The 25,786-nt window shown below is 36.1% G+C and overlaps 2 protein-coding genes across 5 annotated transcripts in view; one reads left to right on the top strand and one right to left on the bottom strand.

Annotated features, from left to right (window-relative positions):
- AFG1L (AFG1 like ATPase) overlaps positions 1 to 25,786 on the bottom strand; it is a 64,567-nt gene that overhangs the window by 16,840 nt on the left and 21,941 nt on the right. For all 4 annotated transcript variants that reach the window (XM_077175173.1, XM_077175174.1, XM_054630017.2 and 1 more), the window contains exons 7-10: positions 23,640 to 23,698; positions 8,055 to 8,137; positions 4,580 to 4,650; positions 4,223 to 4,323 (exon numbers count right to left, since the gene is read on the bottom strand). In XM_077175173.1, coding sequence (XP_077031288.1) covers positions 4,223 to 4,323; positions 4,580 to 4,650; positions 8,055 to 8,137; positions 23,640 to 23,698 — 314 coding nt within the window. The remainder of the gene's footprint in view (positions 1 to 4,222; positions 4,324 to 4,579; positions 4,651 to 8,054; positions 8,138 to 23,639; positions 23,699 to 25,786) is intronic.
- The window catches only part of LOC143693546 (uncharacterized), a 73,171-nt gene that overhangs the window by 35,867 nt on the left and 11,518 nt on the right, over positions 1 to 25,786 (top strand). The gene's annotated exons all lie outside the window — the stretch shown is intronic.

The raw sequence follows: 25,786 nt of genomic DNA, 5'->3' as shown, positions 1-25,786 counted from the left end.
TGAGAGCTGCCAACAGGCAGCAGGAACCCTGACTCCCTCACATCCCTTCTTTCAGGCACTTTAAAACCAGAAAAGATCATGGGGTACTTCAAGTTCCTGTATTTTAGAGATGGCTAAGCCTAAAAACTAATAAGTAGCTCAAACACAAAAGCCTCCTCCTAAAATGACATCCAGTTTTGACCCAATACACAGTAAAAGGAGGCTGTGTCTACTCTTAGATGTAAAAAAACCCAAAATGAAACAAACTTTCTCTCAAAAAAAAGTAAACAACCCCAACCATTTCCTCAAAATACCTGTTCTGATAAACTGCACAAAGCATTCTTGTCTTCATTGCTCCTTCCCCATACACACAATACTCTGTACTTACAGCAAGTTTGTATTAGCATTTATGTTATATTCAAAACTCCTGGAGGAAAAAGCCTGTTACATCAGGCTTAGTATAAAAATGTGCTCATTAGAAATGCTACAAACAAAAAACCTTCAGCAATATTTCTTTTTATAGGTTAGTTAACTAACTTAGGGACCCATTTAACAAATACTTTCTTGAGACTGCATAATGTCACTTTCCTAATAAGAACAGCATCTTCAAAACTCAACCCTTCCTATAAAGTCAGGGCGACGGGAGAATTAAATCTTATTTCCATTCTTTAGTCATCCATTGTATGCACCCAGAATCTCCATTACCCTTCCTGGACTAAATCTCACCAACAGCATGCAGTTCCACCCATCATCATAAGCATTCTACTTGTTTGTTTTTAATACTGACACACAGAGCATTCTTCTAGTGACATGGAATTCCTCTTGCACTTTAACATTTATAAAAATAAAAAGCTAGTCAAAGGTCTCAGCCTAGTTTTACAGGACTCCAATGATACAAAATGTATTTGCAGGCTCTTTTTAACATATATTAACTATATAGAGACTGAAAATTATTTCACTATCCTTAAATAAAATTAATATTTCACTCTACTTCACCTAGAACACTTATTCTTTGCCAAACCTTTTCCTTTTTCCACATCATTATTAAAAGTTCATCCAGCTAAGAATAAGCCAGTACCATTCAGATAATATAAAACATCAAAACTCCAATTTTACTTAAGTCTTTTATCTGACTGGACATATTTGCCCATGACCTTTACTTTATAATTTTCCTGCACTTCATAACTAGTTGCCATTCATTCTGTACTATTTGATTCTGTCTCAACAGTGACACAGGAGATACTTTTACTATCTTCCTCCTCAGAGTTCTTCTTGGGTTTGTGTTGCTCTTTTTGTTGTTACTGTTGTTTACACTTCACTTTCCAGTTAGTCACACTTCCCTTTTGCTTTTGAAAATTACTTTTCCTGAACACTCAAATATGCAACTTCACTGTTTGGAATATCTTTCGGTTTCATTAAAGGCTAGACAATTAAGATTATTCCTACACAACACAAATTTCTGGATTAATTCATCACCACCAGCCAAATGACCTTGTACTGGATGTAGTACATTTTATGCTAGAAAATTATCATTTGCTGTTTTCTGGCTAATTACATTTCACCTTTTCCTGTGTTTCATCTATAGTATAACATACAACGGTGTATTTTCTTTATATGTTTCTTATAGCTCAAGGAGCAATCTATCTCATGTTCCATATGCAACAGATCCCTACAAGTACTTTCCTTTCAGGTTTGTTAATTAGCAGACTGATAGGTACTCAAGAACTTTGTATTAATTAACTTTAAGGCAGGTACCAGTACCTTCAATGTTGCACACTGCTCTCCACCTCTTTCAGCCACTCTGTCTTTAAGCAGGCTGTAAGCACCCATTCTGTATTATTATTTTATGAATTGTCCCACAAGGTTTCAATAATAGCAATTATCTCTCATTTTCCCCCATTATTGAGAATTTCCCATTTATCATGCTTGTCACCACATCTTAAAACTGTTACAAAACCGACTGCAAATCTTGTTTTCAATTCTGGTACAAGTTTAATGAGCTCCTACAACACCAACTTTAGATTTCATTTATCTACCTGGAAGTTTTGCTTAAGCTGTCAATTAAGCTTCACCCTGGTTGCAACAGGCTCCAGCAAGGAAGATTTCCTGCCCCATGTCCCTTTGTACAATCTGTCTTCCCATGGGATTTTGTGCCCATGTCCTGCACAAATAAATCTGCAGATCTGCTCCATGCAAATCCAAAAAATTCCCCTCCAGTATTTTCTTTTGTCAATCTTGCTTTTCATTACATCTTTTTCAGCTTTCTACTTTCCTTTTTTTAATAGCAGCACTTATGATGCCTGTCAACTTATCTACCATTTGGCTTCACAAGAAGTAGCAAATATCTTGTTGCTATGTCCCTTAAAGATTTCTGCTTTATCCCTCCACAAATCACTCCTACTATTAGCAATCTTACTGGAATATATATAAAAAACTTTGTACTTCCTGTCATGTTGAATGTCTCCTAATTTGGGGTAATTTTTGCTATAAACCACCAGTGCACTCTTCTGGATCTTCCCTGTGTCTTCTGTGACATGAGTGGGAGCACTTTCCCTCTCTGACTGTTTAAAAAAGATACTGCATGTTTTACGTTTTTCCATCAAAATTTAAAAGAATTCATGAAAAAAAAGGAAGGGGGTTTCATGGGTTGACAGCTGCATTTTTCCTTTTTTGAAGTTTTCCTTTTAGCAGATTTTAATGGCAGCAGGTCAGGCAAACAGAGCAATGGGGCAGGCAAGATCCTAAACACAGCTTATATTGAAATATAGTGAAATTTTCTACCATTGCTATAAATAATTGCAAAAGTTTACAGTAATGGAAAAAAAAATCACAGTGGAGGCAAGTCTGACCATTCATCTAAATTTAATAGACAATTCTGAAGTTCAATGACTATACTTTTTTGCCTATGAAAGGAGCACACTGATACCCCTTACCAACATACTGATGTAATATTTATGAAGATACATCAGTGATCTGAAGAGAAAAATCAGTGATAACTGAGGAAGTTGTCAAAAGAAAACCATTTCCTGTCTGCCATGTTGTTTTAGTTTTAAGCATGTGATTTTGCTGTAAGGGACTACTATCTGCAGAAGGCATCTGATTTGAGACAGCAAGATTTCCTAAGTCCTGGGCAATCCATGTAAGAATGATCTGAACCTCAAATAATTCTTGAACAGGATGAGAACCTTCAGACCACTGACATGTGAGCCAATCAGAGCACTTCTACTTAGAAGCAACTTATTATCCCATTTAAGTACATAAGGCATTTCCTGGACTAAAGAATTATACTAGTATTTGCTGATGGCATAGCTTCTCCATGCTTTAAGGGGCACAAGGCAGAAAAAAATCTCAAAACTTTAAGTGAAAAGCAAGCTATTCTACTCATGACACACCTCCACTCTTACAAATGGCTTATTGGTTTTGTCTGAAACTAAAAACCAACTCCAGGTCTAAAACCTGCAGTCTGAAACACAATCAGTGTAATTTCTGTCCAAATAGTTATCAACTCCTTTGCTGCAAGGAAGTGAAAGCAAAATGTTATCACCAAAAGACTGGTCACCATCCTGAATCAAAAGTGCTATTGGCCAGTTTAGGGTTGTGATCATTTAACAGCAACTTCACACATCAGTACAGAGAACACTGAAGTGCAGTGCAACTCCTGGGGAATTGTTTTCCAACCCACTGGAGGTCAAATACAAGGAGAACTTTTCAAGCTTCACCTCTCACATGTTTAAGCAGAGAATGTGCCAGTATTTAGCAAAATCTGGAATATTTTGAGAAGGCCTCGGATTAAACATTCCTTGTACATGCAGCTGAAACCAAAGCATGGAACAGTGCGTTACTCTAGTGGTGCCAGGATGACTGCTCCTTTGCTTGAGTATCAAACTGAAATCCCAGATAATAAAAACAGCATTTGATTGCTATTTACATATTGAGATGTTACCACCACTCATACACCAACACTGATGTTAGGCCAGGCATATACTGCAGTAGGATTTTTGTAGATAATCTGTGATACACCTAAGAGTGAATTTACTATATCATTAAAAAGAAAATTAGTATGGTTCTTTTGAAGAAAGGGGTTTTTCCTGTTAAATTAAAAATATTTCTGTTAATCAAGTTTTGTAAAAAGCCTTTTTAATTCAGTGCATCTTGGGAAGATAGCAAATTTTTGTGGTTTGAATTTTTTTTTAACTGTGAAAAGCCTGAGCATTAACCGATCTAGATTGGACTGGGTACTCACTCTGTCGCACAGCTCTTCAAACGTGAAGTCTGCAATGGTTCCACATGCTTTATTCAGCCCCAGCTCTCTGCCTTGCACTTTCAGAATCCTTGGTCTAGTTACTATGGGAACATGAACAAAGACTCAATCTTCTCTGGATAATTACTATAAAATTCATCTCTTACAGATAGGAAATGCATAGCTTCATGAATAATAGCACATGATTCAACACATAAATTAGACAAAATGCTGATACAATGACTGCCACTTGAGTGTGGCATCAACCCATATACAGCAATGGAACTTATTAATTGGTCAGTGGAGATTGGGCATTGTGTTCTAAATGTATTCTCTTTCAAGAGAAATTAACTTACGTACAATCATTTTGTTTCTGAGCCAGCTCATCAAACAACTTATCCATGACAGCCTCCACATCAGCTTCACTTGTGCTACAGTGAAAAGAATAATAGAATATGAAATTAATAACACTTGAAGCCAACATCAAACAGCTGCCTGAGCCTGCTTAGCTTTTTGCCCATAAAAAAAAGAGAACAGGATGTTATGCTCTAAATACAAACATTACATTTAGAATACACTTAAAAGTAGAGAATATTAACTCTCAGGTAGATGATTCTGCCTTATTTGCATACACTGAAAGACTTCTGTGTTTTGAGCTGTTTCCAGTAATGAGGCAATACAGGCAGAGCAGACCCATTAACACTATGTGTACACAATGAGAAAAAAGGCTTCTGGCTCTATCTTGCATGCAAAATAAGAGCAAATAGACAAGGCAAGGCAAGGCAGTCAAGCACCTAAAGAAGTATCCTTTGAAATTTCTGAGAGGGGACTTTGTGAAATTAAATGTTGAAACAGATTTTTCTTTTTTTTTTTTGGGGGGGGGGAGAGGTTTGCTGTGTCGAGTCAACCGATTATATTGACCAAACAATTTGCAAAATTTAACTGTGAAATTAAAAATACCACTATCATCTGTTTATTAGCAGTTTTAGCAGTTTCCCAACCTCTGTTCCTAATACTGCTTGGTAAAAGATCAACCACAGATGGTAAAATGCAAAATATCTGTGCTAATAGCTGAAGTAAAGTTTACATTCATCTTCTGGGCCACAAGAATTAAAAAATCAGTCCAATCAGAAAACTTTTTTTTTAATCACTGAATAGGGTAGTGAGCCAATTTTTCCATGTTTTATTCTTAAAGATGAATTGAGAGATAGATAGAGAGATAGATAAGATTTCTAGCTGAGAATAGTAAATCACTATTACAGCAGACAACAAACTAGAACTAGGATATATAATGCTTCATGAAGTCGGTGTAAACTTTTGGTGTGAAATCTTATAGATCTTGATGCACTGAAGTCACACTGCTTCACACAATTCTAGACATGCTCTTAACTGACAAATGAGTATCAGCTTGTTAAACACATACTCTCCTGCTCATTAGGCCTTAAGCACCTTAAAAATGTTAAGAGCAAAACTGAAGTAACTACTTTTTAGCTAAAGCTTAATGATGACAAACCTTGTAGATACAAAGAATTTGGGAAAAAAATTAAAAACCCATGAACTTATACAAGTGCCATTTTGAAGACGTGAAAAACCTTTTCTGACTAGGAGGTTACATAAAATTCTAGAAGCTTCTCTCAACACTGATATTGGTGTGATGCATTCCTCTGACAAAACAATAAAGAACAGACAACACCAGAGAAAAAGGCCATAAAAGGGAGTAAAGAGTGTGTGCATGTGTGTATAAACGTATCTATATATCTGTATCTATCTCAGAGAGTATGTGCATGCATATGAGTAACAGAAATTTCAACTGAAAGGCTACCAGAAGAAACAGGTGAATATGATGCTAAGGTGAATATTTGTACCTAATTGCCAAGAAAGTTTGTTTTGAAAATAGACACCTGAGACTGAGATCGATGAAGTTGCTTTGATCAGGCATCTTGTAATGGTGTTACAATGACTGCTCTCAGAGGAGTATGAAACAGTTTTAAGTAACCCTCAGTTACATGTTTTAAATGAAGACAGGACTACACAACATATGAAGCATTAAGAGGATTCTTTAAAAAAATGTGACAATGATACTATAGCCATTAATAGAAGAACATATACATGTTGAACAAGAACATTTTCTTTGGGGGACAAGACTGCTAATTAAATTTTAGAATCTGTAGCAAAATACTGTACGCTGTACCCAATTTTAAAACAAACCAAACAAAAGGAATCCCCACATACTAAGCTAGTTCTACAGGGTTAAAGCTCCAATGAACCAATTTGAATAGAAGAATTAATAAGATTCCCTCAGAAGAAGAAAGGATAAAGAAATAAGTACCTAATTCCACTGGCAGCTATGGGGGTTTTTTAATAATTTTTTCACCCCATTGCTTCCTAATGATTTACACATCAAGTTCTGAAGGCAACCAACATCTATCCAGTAAGAGAACATAAGACAGAATTATTGCCCATCTCTGCCATTCACTTGATCAGAAGTTTTACAGCAGAACACAATGAGATATTTTGGCTGGGTTTTACTCCTGGAATTTGTTTATATTGCTTCTCCTCTTAGAGCTGATGCCACAGGCACCATGTTTGGCCTATTACCTGCTAGAAACCACAAACATCCATTTCCTTTCTCCAGAGTATGGAAAACAATGTGGCAGGTGCTCTCCACAGCGTCCAGCAGAAAGTCACAGAGTGCAGCAGGCCCAGGGAGCAGCACCACAGGCAGGGACAGCAGCACTCAGGAGGGCCATGATGAGCACAGGTATCAGTGGTGGCTTCAGAAAGTTCTTCTGAGCAGGTGTGACAAAGCACTGAGCAAGTGCAGCCAGGCAAAAATACAGCACAAGAGCTACTTTTCTCAAGTTCATACAGCCACAGTTTAAGGATACAGAACTTGCACTGGACCTGTTTTCCATATTTGAAATTCTGTCACTTCCTTTCAAAAGCAGGAAAAGTTCTACCAAGCAGTATTCCTCCTTCCAGACAAACAGCTACAACATCTAACTTCATTAAAAAGTAGCATGGACATACATGGTTTCAAACAGCCATCACAGTGATGAAAATACCCCACCTTTCTGGAAACGTGATTTTTAAATCAGTATTTTAAAGATACAACTATTATAAATCTAATATTAAGTGACTGTAGTCTGCTTTGTTCAGGTTGTCACTGAGTAAATAATATTACAAGAGAAAATACAAGACAGAAAAATGTAACATTGCAAAGGTTTCAAAGTATTAAAGAGGATGTTCCTATAAGGCAGATTTATGCTGCAAGCAGAAACACATCTGCACATGTATTTTAAAATATATTTATTTGCAAATATAAAGTGCTAAAGAAATTTTGTCATGATAAACAAAAACAATCTGTCAAAACAGAAGGGTGTTGGGTTTTCTAATCCACAGCATTGGAAACACCCAAAATTAAATAAATCCTTGTCATTGGATTTCTATAAATACTTAATTACTTAAATACAATAAGGATGTTATTCTATTATAAGAGAATTGTGCAGTCTCTTACAAGAGGATATTCATCACTTTCTAACCATCTGTCACTTCAGTTCTCCAAATACCACACCTCCCCAAAAAATCTAATTAGTTTTTATTCAGTCACACATTATAAATGATGCTAGTGTGGTTACCAAAAATGTAGTTTAATGAAGTTAATATCAAAGCATAATGGAAGGCGGTTTGCTGAACAAAATGGACCAGAAGGCAAAGAAAGGAAAAGTCACACCCTGCTAATTCTACTTTACATTTTTCTTTTCCCACTGAATAGGAAATTATTGGCTAATAAGAAGGAAGAAGGAAGCTAATACAATATCATAGATAAACTTACAGGTAGTAAAGTTTTCCAGCAGCTGGAAGCTCTCGTTTCCTGTAGTCTATTCCAGAATCAAGCTGGACTGTGCTGCAGTATTTCTACAGAGAAAAAAAAAAAAAAAATAGCTTTCCTCGAGCCGAAGCTGTATTTACTATTGTCTGTGATACAGAGAAGACACACTGCTGTGATAAACCATCAGCATGAATATCATCTGCAAAACTGAAATTCAAGATCTAAAAGCTGAAGTCTCATTTGCAATTATCGAAGCAAAAAAATAAGCTGAAAATCACTCACATATGCAAAACAAAAAGGCCTATCACAAGTCCATCAACTAAAAAATTAATATAGATTAGAAGCACATGGGATGAAATGAGGGTGGATATTCCTCATTCTCTCTAGGCACCACTTTGTTGCAAAAATTATTTTCACATTAAAATATATACCTTTTGAAATACAAAATTAGAAGCACTAGAAGTTTGATGGAACACAAATTCTAGCAACAAGTGAAACTACTTCTATTTTATAAGCTAAAAATAATTTTATCTTTTCCTTTTACTAAGAGGAGTAAAGATTTTTGATCTTGATACAAAGATCAAACATATGAACCACAACAAGTTTTGCTGCAAAATGGATGAGGGGGGAATAAAAAAAGCTCTGTATCTAGAAGATTTTATTTCATTTTTGCAATGTATGAATTAACTCAGAAGAGGATCCTTTCTGCTCTCCTTTAAACAACCTGTAGGAGTCTAAGTGTGAAACTGATGTCCCTGAGTAGTTACAATAATTGCTTCTGTTAAAAAACTTAAACCCAGCTGTACTAAAGGGTGCTTTTTTTGATTCAAGGCCTGACGCTGAGAGCAAGATTCTCACTACTATCAGTAAGATCAAGATTTTACCCCCCCCAACCCACCCCAACAAAGGGAATAGCTCTGCTTATCTGTTATGACTATTTCCAACACACACAACTTCTGGGTGTTATATAGAGCAAGAAGCAAAAGAAGCTATAGAAGAAAGAGAGGAAAGTTTTTGTATTTTAGAAAACACAGCTGTATCAACAATTAAATTTAAGCAATAAAACATTTTTTTAATGTAATTCAACACCAGTAAAATTCTTCCATTTGCTAGAATCCACTAAATTAGTCTGCTTCTTCACTGCACCGTGAACTATTGGTTTATCTTTAATATTCTTGTCAAGCATTTCATATTCTGCATGTTCAAAATTTTCAAGGCCTCCTTGAGGCCAATCAAATAACAAAATTGGAAACGTCAAACCTCAGTCACAGCAACTACATTGCAGGAAAAATATTTAGAAGAACTACCATCAGTGATTTAGGGAACAATGGCCCTTTTGAACAAATGCATTGCATAGGACACAGACCACAAATATCTGCAAGAATTACTGTGATGACTCATTGCACTAATTTTTTGCCCTTGGCTATTAGTGAAAGCTCTATACCTACTTTTAACCTCCAACTTCTCTGCAAAGATATACAGCTGAAGAAAGAAGGTAAAACAAAAATCATCCTGAAAGCACAGAATCCCAGGAAAATCCATGTATCTTTAATTCCAGTTAGTGAAAAAGCCATGATAATCAAATCATTATCTCGGACTAAGGCTACTGCAAACACAATAGCATCGGTGCTACAATATTATTATAATCTATTCCCTTTCTTTTCATGAGAGCTCACAAAGAAAGAGAATAACACAGCAGAAGAAAAAAGTTCCAGAGGCATGTAATAAATAATATGCACAGGGGAGGGAGGATGTTTAAGCTTTTCCTCAGCATCAGTCTGGCAGCCAAGGCCAGAAGGAAGATTACTGAAATTTCACAGCAAAGCTAGTTCAGTTATTTTTTCTTTGCCAGCATCTTTCCACCTAATGGTTTATTTTTCCAAAGTAGTAGAATAACTTAAGTACTATTTTCTTTATGTTTCTTTATGTGGGAAAAACCCCACAGATTACTACTACAGCTTTGAGGATGATGAGATTACTTGGATTAACTTTAGATACTTGTAAATTTAGTAATGCTGTTAATCAATATGGCTTGTTTTTTCCTGAAACAAGAGATGGGACTTTTACATGAATTCAGCCTCATCTCTTTGGCCTTCAAGTCAGATTTATAAACTCTACTGCTCCCTTAGGGTGTTGTGTTGCACATAGTGAAAAGTGAACATAGACCCACATATACTTGAGAGTATTCCATGGTTATGGTAGAGCTGAAAAAACAAAAGCACACCTGAACACTGTAGCTGGTGTAAATTTGTTCCCTGATATTTACAGTGGTGCTGGAGGCCCAGCTGCCAATGACAAGCAGATGTCCTGTGCACTCAGATACAGACTTGTACTGGGCTATGTTATGCAGGTCTGTGCAGCTTGATGAAACAGAAATGGGTGCCCAGTGCTACACTCACTGTTTTAGTCCACTTGTGTTCCACTTACAAATTTGTCACTCCTTCCATGCACCGACAGCTTTTATGACTCCATGACATAACACTGAATGAGTTTCAGAGGTAAGAACCATGAAACTGAAGATATAAATACCACCAATACAGCTAAAGAGAAGATGCCTTTTTCTTTTTCTTTTTTTTTTTTTTTCCCTTCCTTCTCTTTTCTCTGTCTTTGAAGTAATTAGTATTATCACTCTTCAGGAAAAAACACTATAATTAGTGACTCTAGTTAAAAAGAACTTGTGTGTTCAAAAAATTATTTAAGTTTTTGGACCTCTTTTAAGATACAAACATTGCCTAACAGAGATATTTCCTTCCCTATAAGCTTTGTTTGTTATGTCTGTAATGATGTACTATTTTTGATTCTAATATGATACAACATGATGTAGTTTATTTCAAAAAACCCTGTTAGATGTAAGACCTTTCAGCCAAAAATGCAATAGCAGAATCCAGTTCAGAGATCTATAAAATACAATTCATATAGTCCTAGTGATTTTTTGCTTCCTTAGGAGGCTGAAGTCAACTGAACCAAATGTAAACAAAATGGAAAAACAGAATTCTGATGTACAGCAGTTTTCTGTAATGCACAGTGTAAGCATAAAAGCAGAGGACAGCTAACAGGAGCCAAGAAATACTTAGTTCTTTTGGAAATATATGGCATTTTACTCCTGGGAAGTTCCTATTTAATTGACATGTTTGGTCTCTCCAGACTGATGGTCAGTTCAGGAAAGTACTCTGGCCATTTAGAGATCATATTCTAAATACAAATAAGAGCCACAGGAATTCCCTAACCCTTCTACAGGTTCAGGTGTCTATCCATACTCATTGCTAATTATTTTCACTGAGACACTTCAAAGCTCACCCACACCTATTGTGTTAAGACACTCTATGAATATACATAAAATGAACAGCTCCTGCCATTCAACTCAAATATCATCATCTGAATCACAACACACTCTCAGAAAACAGCCCTTTAGGACATGATCCCTCCAGTTAGAGTATAAGCTACATTTGCAGGGTAGGAACAACCTTTCCTTATGTGAATATGTGACAAGTACAGATCCATAGGTGCTAATGGAAAATAACATAACAAAAAAACCCCAAACCACCAAACAGAAGTGGGAAATGTTATTTACACAAACTGAGCTCAGCATAGTAGAGGAGAGAAAAGGTGGGACAGCAGCAGCAGCAGTGAACCGAAGGGCAGTAGTAGGAGGATTGCTCACACTGCCAGACAATAACACCACCATCTCTTCTCTGAGCTAAGAATGTACCCTTGGAGATAGCTCTAAAGGGAGATGCAGCACATGGTGATCTTTGCTCACTCAGAAAGGTCACAGAGAAGTTATGTGCTGAGTAGAGATCCAAAGATTTTCTTTTTGGGGTCTCCTTCGTCAACAAGGATACCCACCCTGGTTCTTTATTTCTGCACACATAAACATTCACTTATCTGTTTCACAGGAAGGCAGAAGGAAAAATATGCATATTTATAATTTTTTTTTAGGATACATGGCAAAATGTTAAAAAGACAGCATATAATCAGAATACACAACAAAATAAAATAAAGCACACCAAAAAAAATGTAAATGTTCAAGCTAAACATTTAAAATACTAGATCTGGAAAAAAGAAAACCAGATGCATGGTAGCATGGTACAGAAAAACAAATCCTGCTCACAGTGTAAAAATGAAATACTGAACATCAGAGAGGGTGCCTATGTGAGTATCATCATGCATCTTGTCTACCCTTCACAGATATCAGCAACATTATTCTCCTGCATCATGGTACTAAAAAATCACTACTATAATTTAAAGATCCTGGAAGTTTGGAGAGGGGTGAAAGGATAGGTTTCTCTACTTTTTACCATTCAGCTTCTTACAGCATGGGGAAAACCCCTACTAAGATTACATATAGAAGTTCTTTCTTTCTCCATCTTTGGACTTCCTCATCCAGCACGGGACTGATTAAAGCTATGGATGTGATTGCATTCTCACACTCATTAATCACCATGGAATCCTAATCAACAGCCAAAGAACTAACTGGAGTGCTCAGGTTGTTAGCACTTAATTGTCAAACCCATAACTATAACAATTGGTTTCCATTTCTTAAGATGGAGTTTTAAATTTGCAAATTTCATTTTGGGCTAAACTCCTTTTGAAATACATGCTTAATATTGAAGCTACAGTCAGTCTGGTGGAACCATCCTCAGTTTCCAACAAATTTTTTATTCTATTGAGATATTTAAAGTCTGACTTACCCTATTCAATTCAAATGCATAAAATTAATTAGTTATTATGTATTTATGTATACAAAGAGCAAATACAATTACAGAATTGAAAATGCAATTAGTAAGTTGAAAATGCAGTGTAAGCATGGACTCATTCCCACTGAGTGGCTCAAAAACTTTTTATTTCAAAAGGGAAAAAAAAGGTAAAACATCATGGCTCAACTCAAGACGCTTAAAACAACCACCTTTAGACAGAATAGATAAAATTAGACTGTCAAAAGATCTATTCTAGAAAGTTATTAAATACAGACTAACAAATACTTTTTTTTCCAGTAAGCATCTCTGATATTCCCTTATTGCTGCAATCAAGAATGGTAGCTATTAAAATGTTTAACTGCTCAAGAAATTAAAGCACATGACAGGATAGATTATTATGAAGAAAGAAACTTCAGAAAATTTCAAAAGGCAATCTACATTTGCTGAATAACCTGCAAGTTCTCAAGTTTTAAGTTTTGGCAGTAAATATTGCCAAATATAATTTTTGCAATCAATCTTTTTATTACACTTGTGCCACACATGTCTCCCCTGTGTCACAAAAAGCCCTGAAATGCCATAGATGGCCTTGCAGTCCACAACGAACACCACACTAAGTACCATGTGCCCTCTGAGCTCACTTATTGTGATCAGCTTGTAACACTTGATAATGCAGGTGAGTAGATACTTCTTAACCTTGAAGATCACCCTAAGTTAACTCAATTATCATTATCTGCTCTGAATTTTAATGGTATTAAAACAAAAATCAAAAAACCCAACATATAAATCATCCTATTAGACCACAAGAATAGACAAACTAATCACCCCACAGTTCTAATCAGCAGCCAAAGAACCAAGTGGAGTGTTTAGATTAGCACTTAGCTGTGTCCACCTGAGGACCTCCAGAGAAGGTGTAGGGGAGCAGAGATACAAGAGTGCTTCAGTTTAGGAGGATCATCACCTTCATTCCCACAGGTGCTGAGCTTCCACAGCCTTTCATGCCTGGGTCAAACCAGACACCTGGAAAATGCAGTGGCAGCACTGCAGTATCAAATGCTGATTTTCCATATGAGCAAGGAAGAGTACAGTTCTATCTCCAAGCAGGCAAAGCTGCACAATTCACACTCTTGGCCTCTGAACAAGCCCATCAGAACACCTACTATTAGTAACCATGCCTATCTAAGAAGTGCAACTTCCAGCCACTCTTTCTGAGGAAAAGGAATCACAATTTTCACATAGATCTCACCCTCCTTTTCAAATGCATCCTCTGATTTGGTCACAGGATCACTAGTACTCCTTTCCTCCAGCAAACCAGAAAATAATTTGATTGTTCATTTGCAATCATTCTTTTCATACATTTACATTCAGCCTAAGGTGTTCTTCCACATCACACAACATGTAGATGTGATGAGAGTCACCAGCTAACAGAGAAAGAGTTCCTCAGGTAAACAAAGCTCACTAGACTTAACCTCTTTTATTTTTCATTATTTGACTCCATATAGTGTTAAATTATCAACTAGCGTATTATTTCTTCTTTCTTAATATTCTTCCTTAAGCAATTTAAAGAAAAGGCTTCTCCATCCAAAGGATACCATACAACTGCATTTTCTATAACTATGGCAGAACAAGAATCATCTTCAGCAAAAATGTAGTATGTAACGAATAAAAATATTGCTGATATACAAAGCATACCCACAGGTTTTTAATTCAGTGTACTTTCAAAGTCACCAGCATGTGACAGTCACCAGAATGTGAAATTTCAGAATATGAAATTTCAGAATGTGAATCTGGAACTGGACTGGTCTGTCCACAGCCTGCTGAGAGAAGTGTACAAGGGTAAGTGCAGTTTCCTCTCTGTTGCAGCTCTACAAGGAGATCAACCAGACTGTTAGACAGGAGTATACATGGTACAGGTGAGGCACCTTCAAAGGGCTGCTTCTTTTCTCCTTTTGCCTTACTTGAAAACAAAAAAACAACAAACAAAAAAAAAAAAAGGAAATTAATCAATTTGTAGCGCTCCTAACTTTCTGCTCCACTAATCCTTGGGATTGAGATGTACTCAGGGAGAGGAGGAAGGAGAAAGGGAAACACCAGGTATTTGGTGGTGAAGAAAAACTTGGTCCAAGCATTGTTGGATGTACATACAGTTTTGTCTCCTTGTTCAGATGTTGTTGAAACAGTAGACTTTAAAGAAAATGTCAATGAATCCTCATAAGCACTATACATGACCTCTGGGGTAATTAGCAATCATTCAAAAGCAACAAGACTAAAGTGTTCTATTCTTTATTACTGTCAGCTCTTTTCTTGATCAGCATTTTAATAAAGATGGTTCATTGCTAAGACAGTTTCATGAATCAGTCATAATTACATTCTGACATGCAGTGAATAGTAAAGCAAAACTAAGTATCACTTCATCAACCTTTCTAACCTTTGTGCAAGTATTAACTGTAAATAATTTTTACACAATCTTACAACAGAAAATCTGCATATTTCTTAGCTTTGTACATACTCTACCCTAACTGAATTTCTTGTGACCTATACCTGAAAAAAACCCCCAACATTACAATCAGGAATAATTACTTATTTGGCGTGGTATTCAGGTACTGCCTTTCACAGACCAAATTAACTTCAAGCAGAAAAGGCTATTTGCTCTACAAAATAGCGCAATGCTTTACAGGGTTAACTAAAGATTTTTTTACAATCTTTTCCCCTATATTCTTCTGCAATAATTAAATATAGGAAACGATTGCAATAGCCTCAGATACTTCATGTTTATCCCAATTGCAAACATTGTAACAAAACTAAACAAAAAAACCCCAAAGAACCACATGAACAAATTTTGAGGAAAACTTTCTAAATGTCATCCAAAAATCCTGTACAATATCAGGGAAAGCAATCACTCTCAAGCTGATTTGGGATAACAAACATTTTGCTTGCAAATTATTTTTCAGTGGACTAAGAGCAAAAATATCTGGGAAAATAAATATTGCCAAATATAACTTTTGCAATCAATCTTTTTCTTAGACTTGTGACAAGAACATTAAAACTTTAAACTGAAGAGTTTAGCAGAGATAAACTGAGAGGCAAAATTCATTCAGTGGAAGTTGCAAAAGTTTACATTACAGCCTTCAAAACTTTAACAACTAAGAAACCCCACCATTCTTGCAACCACAAGGAACATACGATCTATTGTACAACTTTTCAATAACTTATTTTAATGTCTAGCTACAAATCAGCTACCCCCTAAGAAGAGGAAAAATAGACAATTAACTTGTAAAATAATGGTGCATGAATAAAAAGAGAGACTCTTAAAATGTACTGTTCTGTGAATAGTATTTCAGATATTCAGACAAAAGTGAAAGAATTCAGGAGGTACAGATGTGGCTGTGCCGGCTCGGAGACAAGTAGCCTCTCCTTTTTCCAGTCAGGAAACAGAAGAATGGCAGAGGAAACTTCCATGCACTAAGAATTACACTGAACAGAGCTCCCCATTTCTCATCACTTCTGAAAAAATCTTCCTTGCAGAATAAGAATAAATACAAAAGCAAAAAAACCCACCTGCAAACCACAAATCACTGCATAACACCCAGTTTTGCTGAAGGACCAGTAATGACTGTAACTTTCAATCTCCTAATAAGCAAGCTGTGCATTCTGTGAGAAACAAACACCAAGAGTTCACGCTGAATTTATAACATGATGTTTCGTAAGCTAAGGGTCAAATTTATCCCAATACATGTACTTCACTGGAATTATACCCTGGACAAAGTTATTTGTCTAGATTTCTTTTATGCTGTTGTTTTTCTTTTTAACATTTGATTTGTATTTCTTTTCCCCAGTATTAGCCTTTGCTCCTGCCAGAACTGTTGGCAGGCAGAAAAAAAAAAAAAAGGAAAGGAAAAAAAAGTAGTCATGATTTACGAAACTGAATTTCCCAGAATAATAATAAAAAAAAAAAAAGCGATTAAGATCTAAACAAAGGCTAAAGATGGCTTACGCTTAGCTCTGATGAGGTCCACTACCTCATTACCCACAACTGAAAACTTCTGATGCGTTTCAAGGGAATCCAAAAGTCCTTGCTGTAAAGCAGGCTGGGGGGTGCAGGGTCCATTCACTCTTTCTGTATCACAACCATTATGTAAGAAGTATAAAACACTGCCTTTATGCTGCCAAACCACAATGACTCTTCTTACATCAAAGGGTTTTTGCCACTAGGGTTTTTTTTTCTCTGAAATTTATTCAAGGCAAGGGCAGGGAGACAACAATTCATACACGCTAATTACACCTAATTATCTATTCCTTTTTTTTCCCCCTTTCCACCAGCTTCGGCCAGTGTTATTTGCTATCTGGGTTTCTCACAACCTCCCCTTGCCCTGTCCATCCAACTCAACAGCAAAGTCTTTGAAGAAAACAGTTGTGGCTTCTTAGAATTTTAACAATATAAGGTTCAACTCAAATTAAATTATTCTATTATTAGTTTTGACACATTTATGTGTTAAATATGAAGGCCTCTTGGTTAATTTGGCAAATTCCTCACATCTCTTCACAACTAGAATTGCTGGTAACACCCTCTCTTGTAGGAGCTTCTCCTCATGCTTTCTTTTCATGATCTAAATGAAATGTTTATTGGATTAAAGTTCTTCTCTGCAGACCTCCATGGTGGCCTGTGACAAAGAGCTTAAAAGCTTTATTAATTGGCTCGGGCTTTTCAGGGGGAGGCAGGACCTCATTTCACATTACATCACAAGCAAACAGAACTGCCACGTGTAATTAGACTAATTTACCCTGATACAGCAGGAATCAACTATTCCATATCTATGATATGCTTTCATTTACTCATTTTAATCAAGGAGCAAACAAACCAAGCAAGAGCTCAGGAAAATCCTAACAATTTAAGAAAGGGAGAAGGCAGGAAGCCTGGCAAAGAGTTACAGTAGCAACTATTTAATCCTAAAATAAAGTTTTGATCTGCATCTAAATAAGCTGTCTAGGAGGAAGTGCCTAAGACAGATATAAAAGGTAAACAAATTGAACGCTTCATCCCTTGAGAACACAGTAAAGAAATAGATACATTATAAAATATTGTAACAGTTACGTGCTCTGAACTACAGAATTCAAATAACCCTGGTGTTTAAATTTAACACACACACAGAGGTTTAGAAGGCTGAATGCAGAATGGATTGGTAGCTTCTAATCTGACTCCTTGCTTTCTATATATAACATTTTATTACTTGATAGTCTCACAAATTTATCAAACTAAGATTTCACAAAAATTATACTGAGGTTCAAAAATATTTGCAGCACAAAATACTTGCAATCAGGCTGTATTTCCTATTTTTATTTTTTCTATGTTTAATTAGGTACACTTCACAAAAGATGAGCACTTCTATTACTTGCACAGAGAGAGAACAAGAACAAATGCTCCTTCTACTTAGGAGTTTGCTTGGTTACATACTAAGAAGGGAAACAAAAGGCCCAACATCTTCAGTAATGAAAAAGTCAATTGATAGGCGAAGCCATCACAATATCAAAGGCCTAATCCCTGCAATTCTGACTCAGGTGACAGTTCACAGGGGTCAGAGTGGCTGACACTGACCTCAAAAGCAGGTTTTAACTATTCAACATACTGAAAGCTGCTGGGCTATCACACCATTAGACTGGAACAAACTGACAAATCAATTTCATCAAGGAGATGACTTTTTTGGGAGAGGGGGGAGGAGAGAGGCAGATCCGCCACTCAACAAATCCCTGCATTTCTCACACAGGTGGTTGGACAAAAGCTGACTGCACCATCAAAGACATTTTATATCTACCAAATGCCTTTGTACAAAACTAACTCCCACAATTTCCTTAGAGGCAGCTCTAAATGTTTTTAAAACAAGTATTTTTCATGTTCTCATACTAAGCTATTGAAAACTGAAAATGCTTTTCAATTCCTCAGTTTGTTGCTTTGTAGGAAAGGGTACACTTTAATTAAAAACACAGCCAGCAACATTCTAAATAAATAATCATTAACTGATTTTAAGAAAGACAGGGAAATACAGTGTATAAATAATGCATTGCTTTCTATTTGAGAGGAGTGTACAATGCTTACTTATGGTTAAAAGTCATTTTAACCGAACAGTTTTAAAATAAATAATTATTTCGCCCCAATAGCAGAAGGAAAAAAAGAAGGGAAAAAAAGATGCTGAAAGTAAATTCATGTCCCACTGACAATAGATTTGTAGCTGATTCCTCCCCTTTACTCAAAGCAAAATGCAGGTAGCCAAAGTTTTTTTTCTAAAATTTGGCCTTTTTAAGTTATACTTAGACTATGAAGGGCCCTAAAACTTTTTGACTTTTAGTTAAAATTTAGTGTAGTGCAAGTCTATTGCATGAAGAAAACTTGACAAAACACAGAAGTTATATACTTGGTACTTCAACACAGCTTGACATTTTGAAGCTTCATGCTACACTTCCAGGAAACCTTTGGAATCACAAGAACTGCTCACTCAAGTTACTGACTCTACACAACAAATTATTTGAGGAGCTTTCCTTCCTGATTTTCAGAGAATGAAACATTGAACTAGCCATTGAATTAGAGTTAGGATTTCAGAACAGTTGAGGGTTGATGTAAATGTCTTCATTAAATGTGTGCCAAAATTAAAATGTTGCCAAAATTACTGCCAAAACACCAAAACAGTAAATTAAAGCACGCTTTCTTTCCCTTTTTTTTTTTTTTTTTTTTTTCAAGAGCCTCACATAATATCTTACATCAAGTTGTTAAAGATTAGCACAGTGTTGATCTGCTTGGGGGCAGGAGGGCTCTGCAGAGGGATCTGGACAGGCTGAATCCATGGGCCAAGGCCAGTGGTGTGAGCTTCAACAAGGCCAAGTGCTGGGTCCTGCACTTGGCTCCCAACAACCCCAGGCAGCGCTACAGGCTGGGGACAGAATGGCTGGAAAGCTCCACAGCAAAAAAGGACCTGGGATTAAAATTTCTTCACCAAAAGAAAGGTTTGTCAAGCATCAGAACAGATTGTCCAAGGAAGAGAGACACCATCCCCAAAGACATGCAGATGTGGCACCTGGGGACATGGTTTAGTGATGGACTTGGCAGCGATGGGTTAACAGTTGGACTCAATAGTCTTCAAGGTCTTTTCCAATCTTAACAATTAATTGTGTGATTCCGAGATACACAGCTTTATTTGTAAATCAGCTTTAAAACATTTAGAAACTTTGTATATTTCTTTTAGGTTGAAAGTAACAATTTTTAGAGTATTTCTGCTCTCTGCATTTGAACAAAGTAACTGTGAGCAATCAATGGTTTTCTCAAGAACTGTCTTTAAAAAAAAAAATCACACAGGAATTCCACACACTTTAAAATGCTCAGCAAGAGATCCTGTGAGATTAAAAGCTCAATCGGAAGAGACTGAATCGAATTACAATTATAGAATTAAAAGATTTTTCTTCCTAATACTTCTTTTCTCTGTAAAGCTCTATCTTTGTAGAATTTCATGGATTGAAGAAGCACTCTTATCTGTTGCAGAAACTAAACTCTTTCATAAGAAATACAGTGTCCCAAAGAATCATAGCCACAACAATGAACTGATGAATTCAGAGTTTTCCCCTGTTTATAAAGCTTTGAGTTAGAGGATTAAAGAATCACTGAAAAAATACATCTCAAACTATTTATTATTTCAAGAGAACACTGGGATAAGATCAGAATTGAACACAGGGCAAAAAAAGCTGCCAGTGGTGTTACTGACCTGCCCAATGACACAGACCTGGGGCTTTTATGTGGCTACCAGCTGTAGGACCTGAAGTTTTCATGTGGCTCTAAAAATTGGAACTTTTCAGTTGCAACCTCACACAACAATCACTTGTCCCAATAATCTACCACCTAGAAAGACAATATGGACAAACTCTGGAAGATAACTATCTTCTCTAGAGTGCTATTTCACCCTTTTGCTTATTCCACAGAAACAGGTTTACAGTTATCTTTGTAAGAAATAGAATGCAAACACAGATATTGGAATTACATAGACTGTAGAAAATAAAACAAAAATTGAGGGTGAACATGGGTAACTCCAGATCTGGGGAAGAAACCATTACTTTTGATCATTTGAAGACAAGAAAAGATATTTGTGTAACAGTTACCCAGGTATCTAGAAAGTATGTGTTCCACTGACAAAAATGAAAAGAGCCTGAAAGCTATTTCAAGTGAAGCATTTCTTCACAGAAATATACTACCAATAGTTTCCATTCATTCCACCTTCCCAAGAACATTTAAAGAAATTTGAAACTCCTGTGCTGAACTTGAACTACTTTTAGTGCTCAAGTCTTATTTTAAGGTTTATGATCATAAAAGTTAATTACTGAAAAAAACAAACAAAACCAACCCACCTATTCACTCCCACTAAACCCCAAACAAAAGCCCTCTGGGAGGCTCTGAGCCCAGAGAAAACTAAGCTAGGAGTTAGTCCCAGCTGTCAAAGCCAGTACCAGGGGACAGGTCAGATGAGACCAACAGACACACATGGCTTACGAGTGAGGGAAAGGTTGAGAAGACAGTAAATCAAACATTTGCAAGCAACCAATGCAGTGTTTTCCTTCCCACTTTCACAAAAATCCTAGAAGAAATCATATTTACATTTCCTAGTCACGGAATTATGCACATCTGAGGCAGAAGCTACTTTATCCATTCACACCAATGTCATCACACAGATTCTACACATTGGGGAGGCCTAAATCTGCATTTCTCAAACCACCAAAGCCAGAGTATCAATGTTCTATCCACACCTTTGTAACATAAAGATCAATGGTTAAAATCGTACTCTAGAATACATTCCAGTGTGATTTTTAAATGCTGACTTCTGCTATATTGAATTAAAAATGTAGATTTCAATTTTTTTTTTTTTATTAATAATTTTAATGTCATGCCCTTTTCCTTCCACTTCCCAACCAGGGTCAGAGAAGCATTTTGTGAATAAGCTTGCTCTGATCCAGCTTTTCATTACGTCATTATGTCTTTGGGAAAGAATATTGCTACACTGGTAATATTTATTAAAGTGGCATTGAAGGCACATATATTTAGAGCAGTGTAAAAACACAAAGGTGCTGGGAAAAAGAACAAGGACAGGAAATCCAGTATTTGCCCTTGCGAATTACGTTAACATTTGCTTCTCCCTTCATTCATTATGACGATAATATTCATCTGCCTCTTGTCTGGGTTGTGCTACTTGTTTCTTTTTGCAGTACTCCATTCTCTAGACTAAGCCACCTTTACTGCTTCTCTCAGCATTCCATCTATTTCCTACTAAAAAATTTTTATTACCTTCCCAGTCCTGATGAGGTGCTCTGATGCAAAAACTACATTTCACATTTTTTAATTCAGCTAGCTAAAAAGACAAAAAAGGAAACTATAAATAAGCATACATGATAGGTATTCTTAAAGCCTGATGATCACTGAAATGGAAGAGTCTTATGTTTATCAGGGAGAAAACTAGGAGTCAACAAAGAAAGACATATAGAAAAGAATGATCCGCCATGGTTGCTGCATTTCAAAAAGCAAATGCATATGAAACTACCTCTATGCTTGAAAATACTCTATGATTGGGAGTTCTCATCCTATGCAGACAGCTACAAAATAAGCCCTTTTCAACGATTTGAAATGGAAGTGGTTGTTAATTTGTTTTTATGTTCCTTACTTCTCTAAAGCCATCCAGGTAAGAACCACTCTCACTAGTAACCTCCCTGACTTCATATACAGCCATTCTGAGATGCACCAGAGTGCCATAATCATGTCAATGGCATATTAACTTTTAAACCTGATAATTGTACAAATGTCAACATTAGATGGGATTTTCAAAGGTTGTTAGGCAATTAAGTAATCTTATAATTCTGAGAGGGCCCACTGAAACTGCTAGGGACTGTCAGCTGCTTTACTGCTGACCATCTGAGCAGGAACATCCAGTCAATGCATCAATTCAGCAATTCCAAATCTCCTATCAAAAAGCCAAACCTACCTAAAGTCAACCTTACAGTTCTTTTATCCTAGATACCAATATTATTTAACATTATTTATGCTTTTATTCCAGCAATACTTCTGTGAAGTAGGGAAATGCTGATATTTCCATTTTACACGTCATGTCAATCCAGAGCAGGATAAGAGACCTGTATGTTAGCCCCCAGTAACATAACAATACAATTGTAGCTTGGGAATAAAAAATATCTGCAACTTGTCCACAACTTCTAAGTGTCATTTCAGCTTATATTCTTTTTAACAGCAAAATAAGCACCAATTATGTTATTCACAGAGGAAAGATCCTCCATTTTTAAATTTAAATGAAGCTATTATAGTTTTTGACCTCCCACAATACAACATGCAGACTGAAGGAAGCTTGCTTCAGAGCCACTGCTTCTTGAACATTATGTGAAGCCTCACAAACAGCCATTGAAAAAAAACTACTTACACACGAGAAAGACCTAGAAACAAGGTAATTGAGAAGTACAGAACAAACCCGACTTTCCTTACATCAAAGTAACTGCAAGCTGTTCTAACATTATAAATGTAAGATATCCACAAGTACAACACAGTATAAATATTAGAGGGACACTATGTTACACAGCATACCTGTGCCAGCAGGAAAATCTTATCCAAACACACACTTTCTGCTGCCTTAGTCAAAAAGATAATTTTTTGTCATGTTAAAAAAGTCCAGCTTTAAAAACATGTTAATTCCAGAAGGAAAAAGTCCCTTCTTGCCTTACCTTCAATTAGTTTTGCTCAAAATAGCTAAAGCAGATATATATATAATGTGGAAGCTTGCATCAAAGCAATCCTCTACAAATCTCCTACAAATTAATTAATAAAGCAGGCAAAACTGAAAAGCATTAAACAAGTGGCTCTCCTTACCTTCAGCACAGCAATGAATGGTACAAAATTAGCCCTCTGAAGACCATTTTTATAGAGATCTGAAAGAAAAGAAATCAGTACCATTTTGCTACTTAGTCTTAATAACATCGGCTTGTCTTCTAGTCTAGCAAATAAAACTCAGTGTTGCTGGAGACAGGAGGAGGAACAAAAGGCAGAAAAGGAAAGCTAAAATCCATTTCTCTTATTTTACTATACAAAAATTCAAAACAACCTTAAGGTAGAACGGAACATCCCTAGAAGTGTGAAAACAGCAGGAAGTAAAAAATGACTTAGATCTCTAATGACATAAAACTAATTCTAGCAGAAGAAATTAGAGCAGCATCTGTTTTAAAGTAAGGGTTTAAAAAATATTTGTAATACTGGGTATACATTGGTATAGATTGTAAGGCCAAACTATGCAACTGCTAAACCCAAGTATTTGGCAGAGGGCAAAAACCCCACACAAACTAAAAACATACAGTTTGTCTTTGCTAAGTTAGCATCATTCTTATTTGATGTTCTGTGATATGCTTTATCTTCTAGCAATTCTGCCAGGTACACTTCCTCCTCAAAAGCAAGAAAAAGGATCACCCCTAAGGCCAAAAACCTGAAAATTAAATTAATATGTAAACTTAGGCAAAGTTGCTAAAAATACAACTGAAGAAAGAAAAAAATAGTATATTATGTAACAAAATGCAGACCTGCATCATCAAACAAAATACAAATTAACAAAAACTGTAAAGCAGCATTTTTCATCTTACTTATCTCTATATATTTATACAACATAAACTTTTCTTCTCTGGAAATTAACCAACTGCCCAACAAGTTCATAACAGAATGACTTCTTGGAAAACACAATAATTTAAAACTGTATGATGATCTGCTCTGTTTCATTAATATTCAGAAGCCTTATAAAAAGGCAGCTTAGCACCTATAGCTGACAAAGGGAATGAATAAGAGAATACAGACAGCTGGCAGAGATATCACCAAAATTCCACTCAAAGCACATGCCAGGTTATGATTATCCTTTATATTCCCCCTAAGTCCTGAAGCCACAAATACACTAAAGCTTTTATGCTTTACCAACACTTCACAGTGGACAGAAGATGCTGCATCCATGAGACAGCAACAGGCCACCTACAGAATGGTTTTCACAAAATTGGATATGTATGTGGAAACATTTAGAAAAATTAGCAGTTAAGATAATTCCATTACCCTAATTACTAAAAAAAGTTCTAGGAAACCATGTATCATGCTCATTCCCAACTCAGCAAATCAGCATGGTCATACATTTGTTAAAATATATAGCAATCAATTGCGTATTTACTTGCAAAAATGAGTAGTGTAAGACAGCTACTCCCATTAGTTCTTCTAGCTGATAGGAGTGAGCTGTGTATTATGTCTCTGTTTCATGAGATCAGAAAATAAACAGTAATTTTGGAAATGCTGTTCTTGTCATTCTCTGGGGTACTTAATACAGGTGGATGCATTTCAGGTTGATACAGTGACTTAATGTATATGAAAAACACCCATACAACCCTAAAGGTCACAAAATGACATCTTGATTTAAAGCACTGGCTACAATCCTCAGGTTATGGTAAAAAATTCTCCTGAACTTTAAAGAGTAGTCCTTAAAAAAAACCCAAGGATGGCTCTCAAGTGAGTAAAGCACCAGCATTCAGTCTATCTGTAGTCAACACAACTACAGTAGTCACAATTCCATCTTTTTTGTGCAGAAAAGGAAAATAAGCCAATGGGAAATAATTTTCTCCCCTAATAAAAACATTTGGGTGGGTTTTTTTGGTTGTTTTGGGGTTTTGTTATTGTTGTTGTTTTTTTGTTTTTTGCTAAGATAAAGTTCATTGTAGAATTGCCCGTCATTAGTGATTGTCTTTTACTCAATTAATTTGGGTAGGAAAATTAATGGTAGTTACAGTTAACAATTAAGGTAACTCTTCAGTATTTGAAATTGATCAATCTGAAATGTCATAAAAGTTTATGCATTATGCTAACTGCTAATGCTCTACAACACAAACATTTTTCTCCTTCACAAAAAATTACAGTTACTGAATGGTTAAAACCCATACAGATTTGGGAACTTTGTAGAAGGATCTACTTAGCTAATCACTAGAAAGGACTAGTCACTG

Source organism: Agelaius phoeniceus, chromosome 3 (assembly GCF_051311805.1).
Source record: "Agelaius phoeniceus isolate bAgePho1 chromosome 3, bAgePho1.hap1, whole genome shotgun sequence".
Lineage (NCBI taxonomy): Eukaryota > Metazoa > Chordata > Aves > Passeriformes > Icteridae > Agelaius > Agelaius phoeniceus.
Note: the sequence above shows the minus strand (reverse complement) of the source record. Positions and strands in the feature narration are given on the sequence as shown.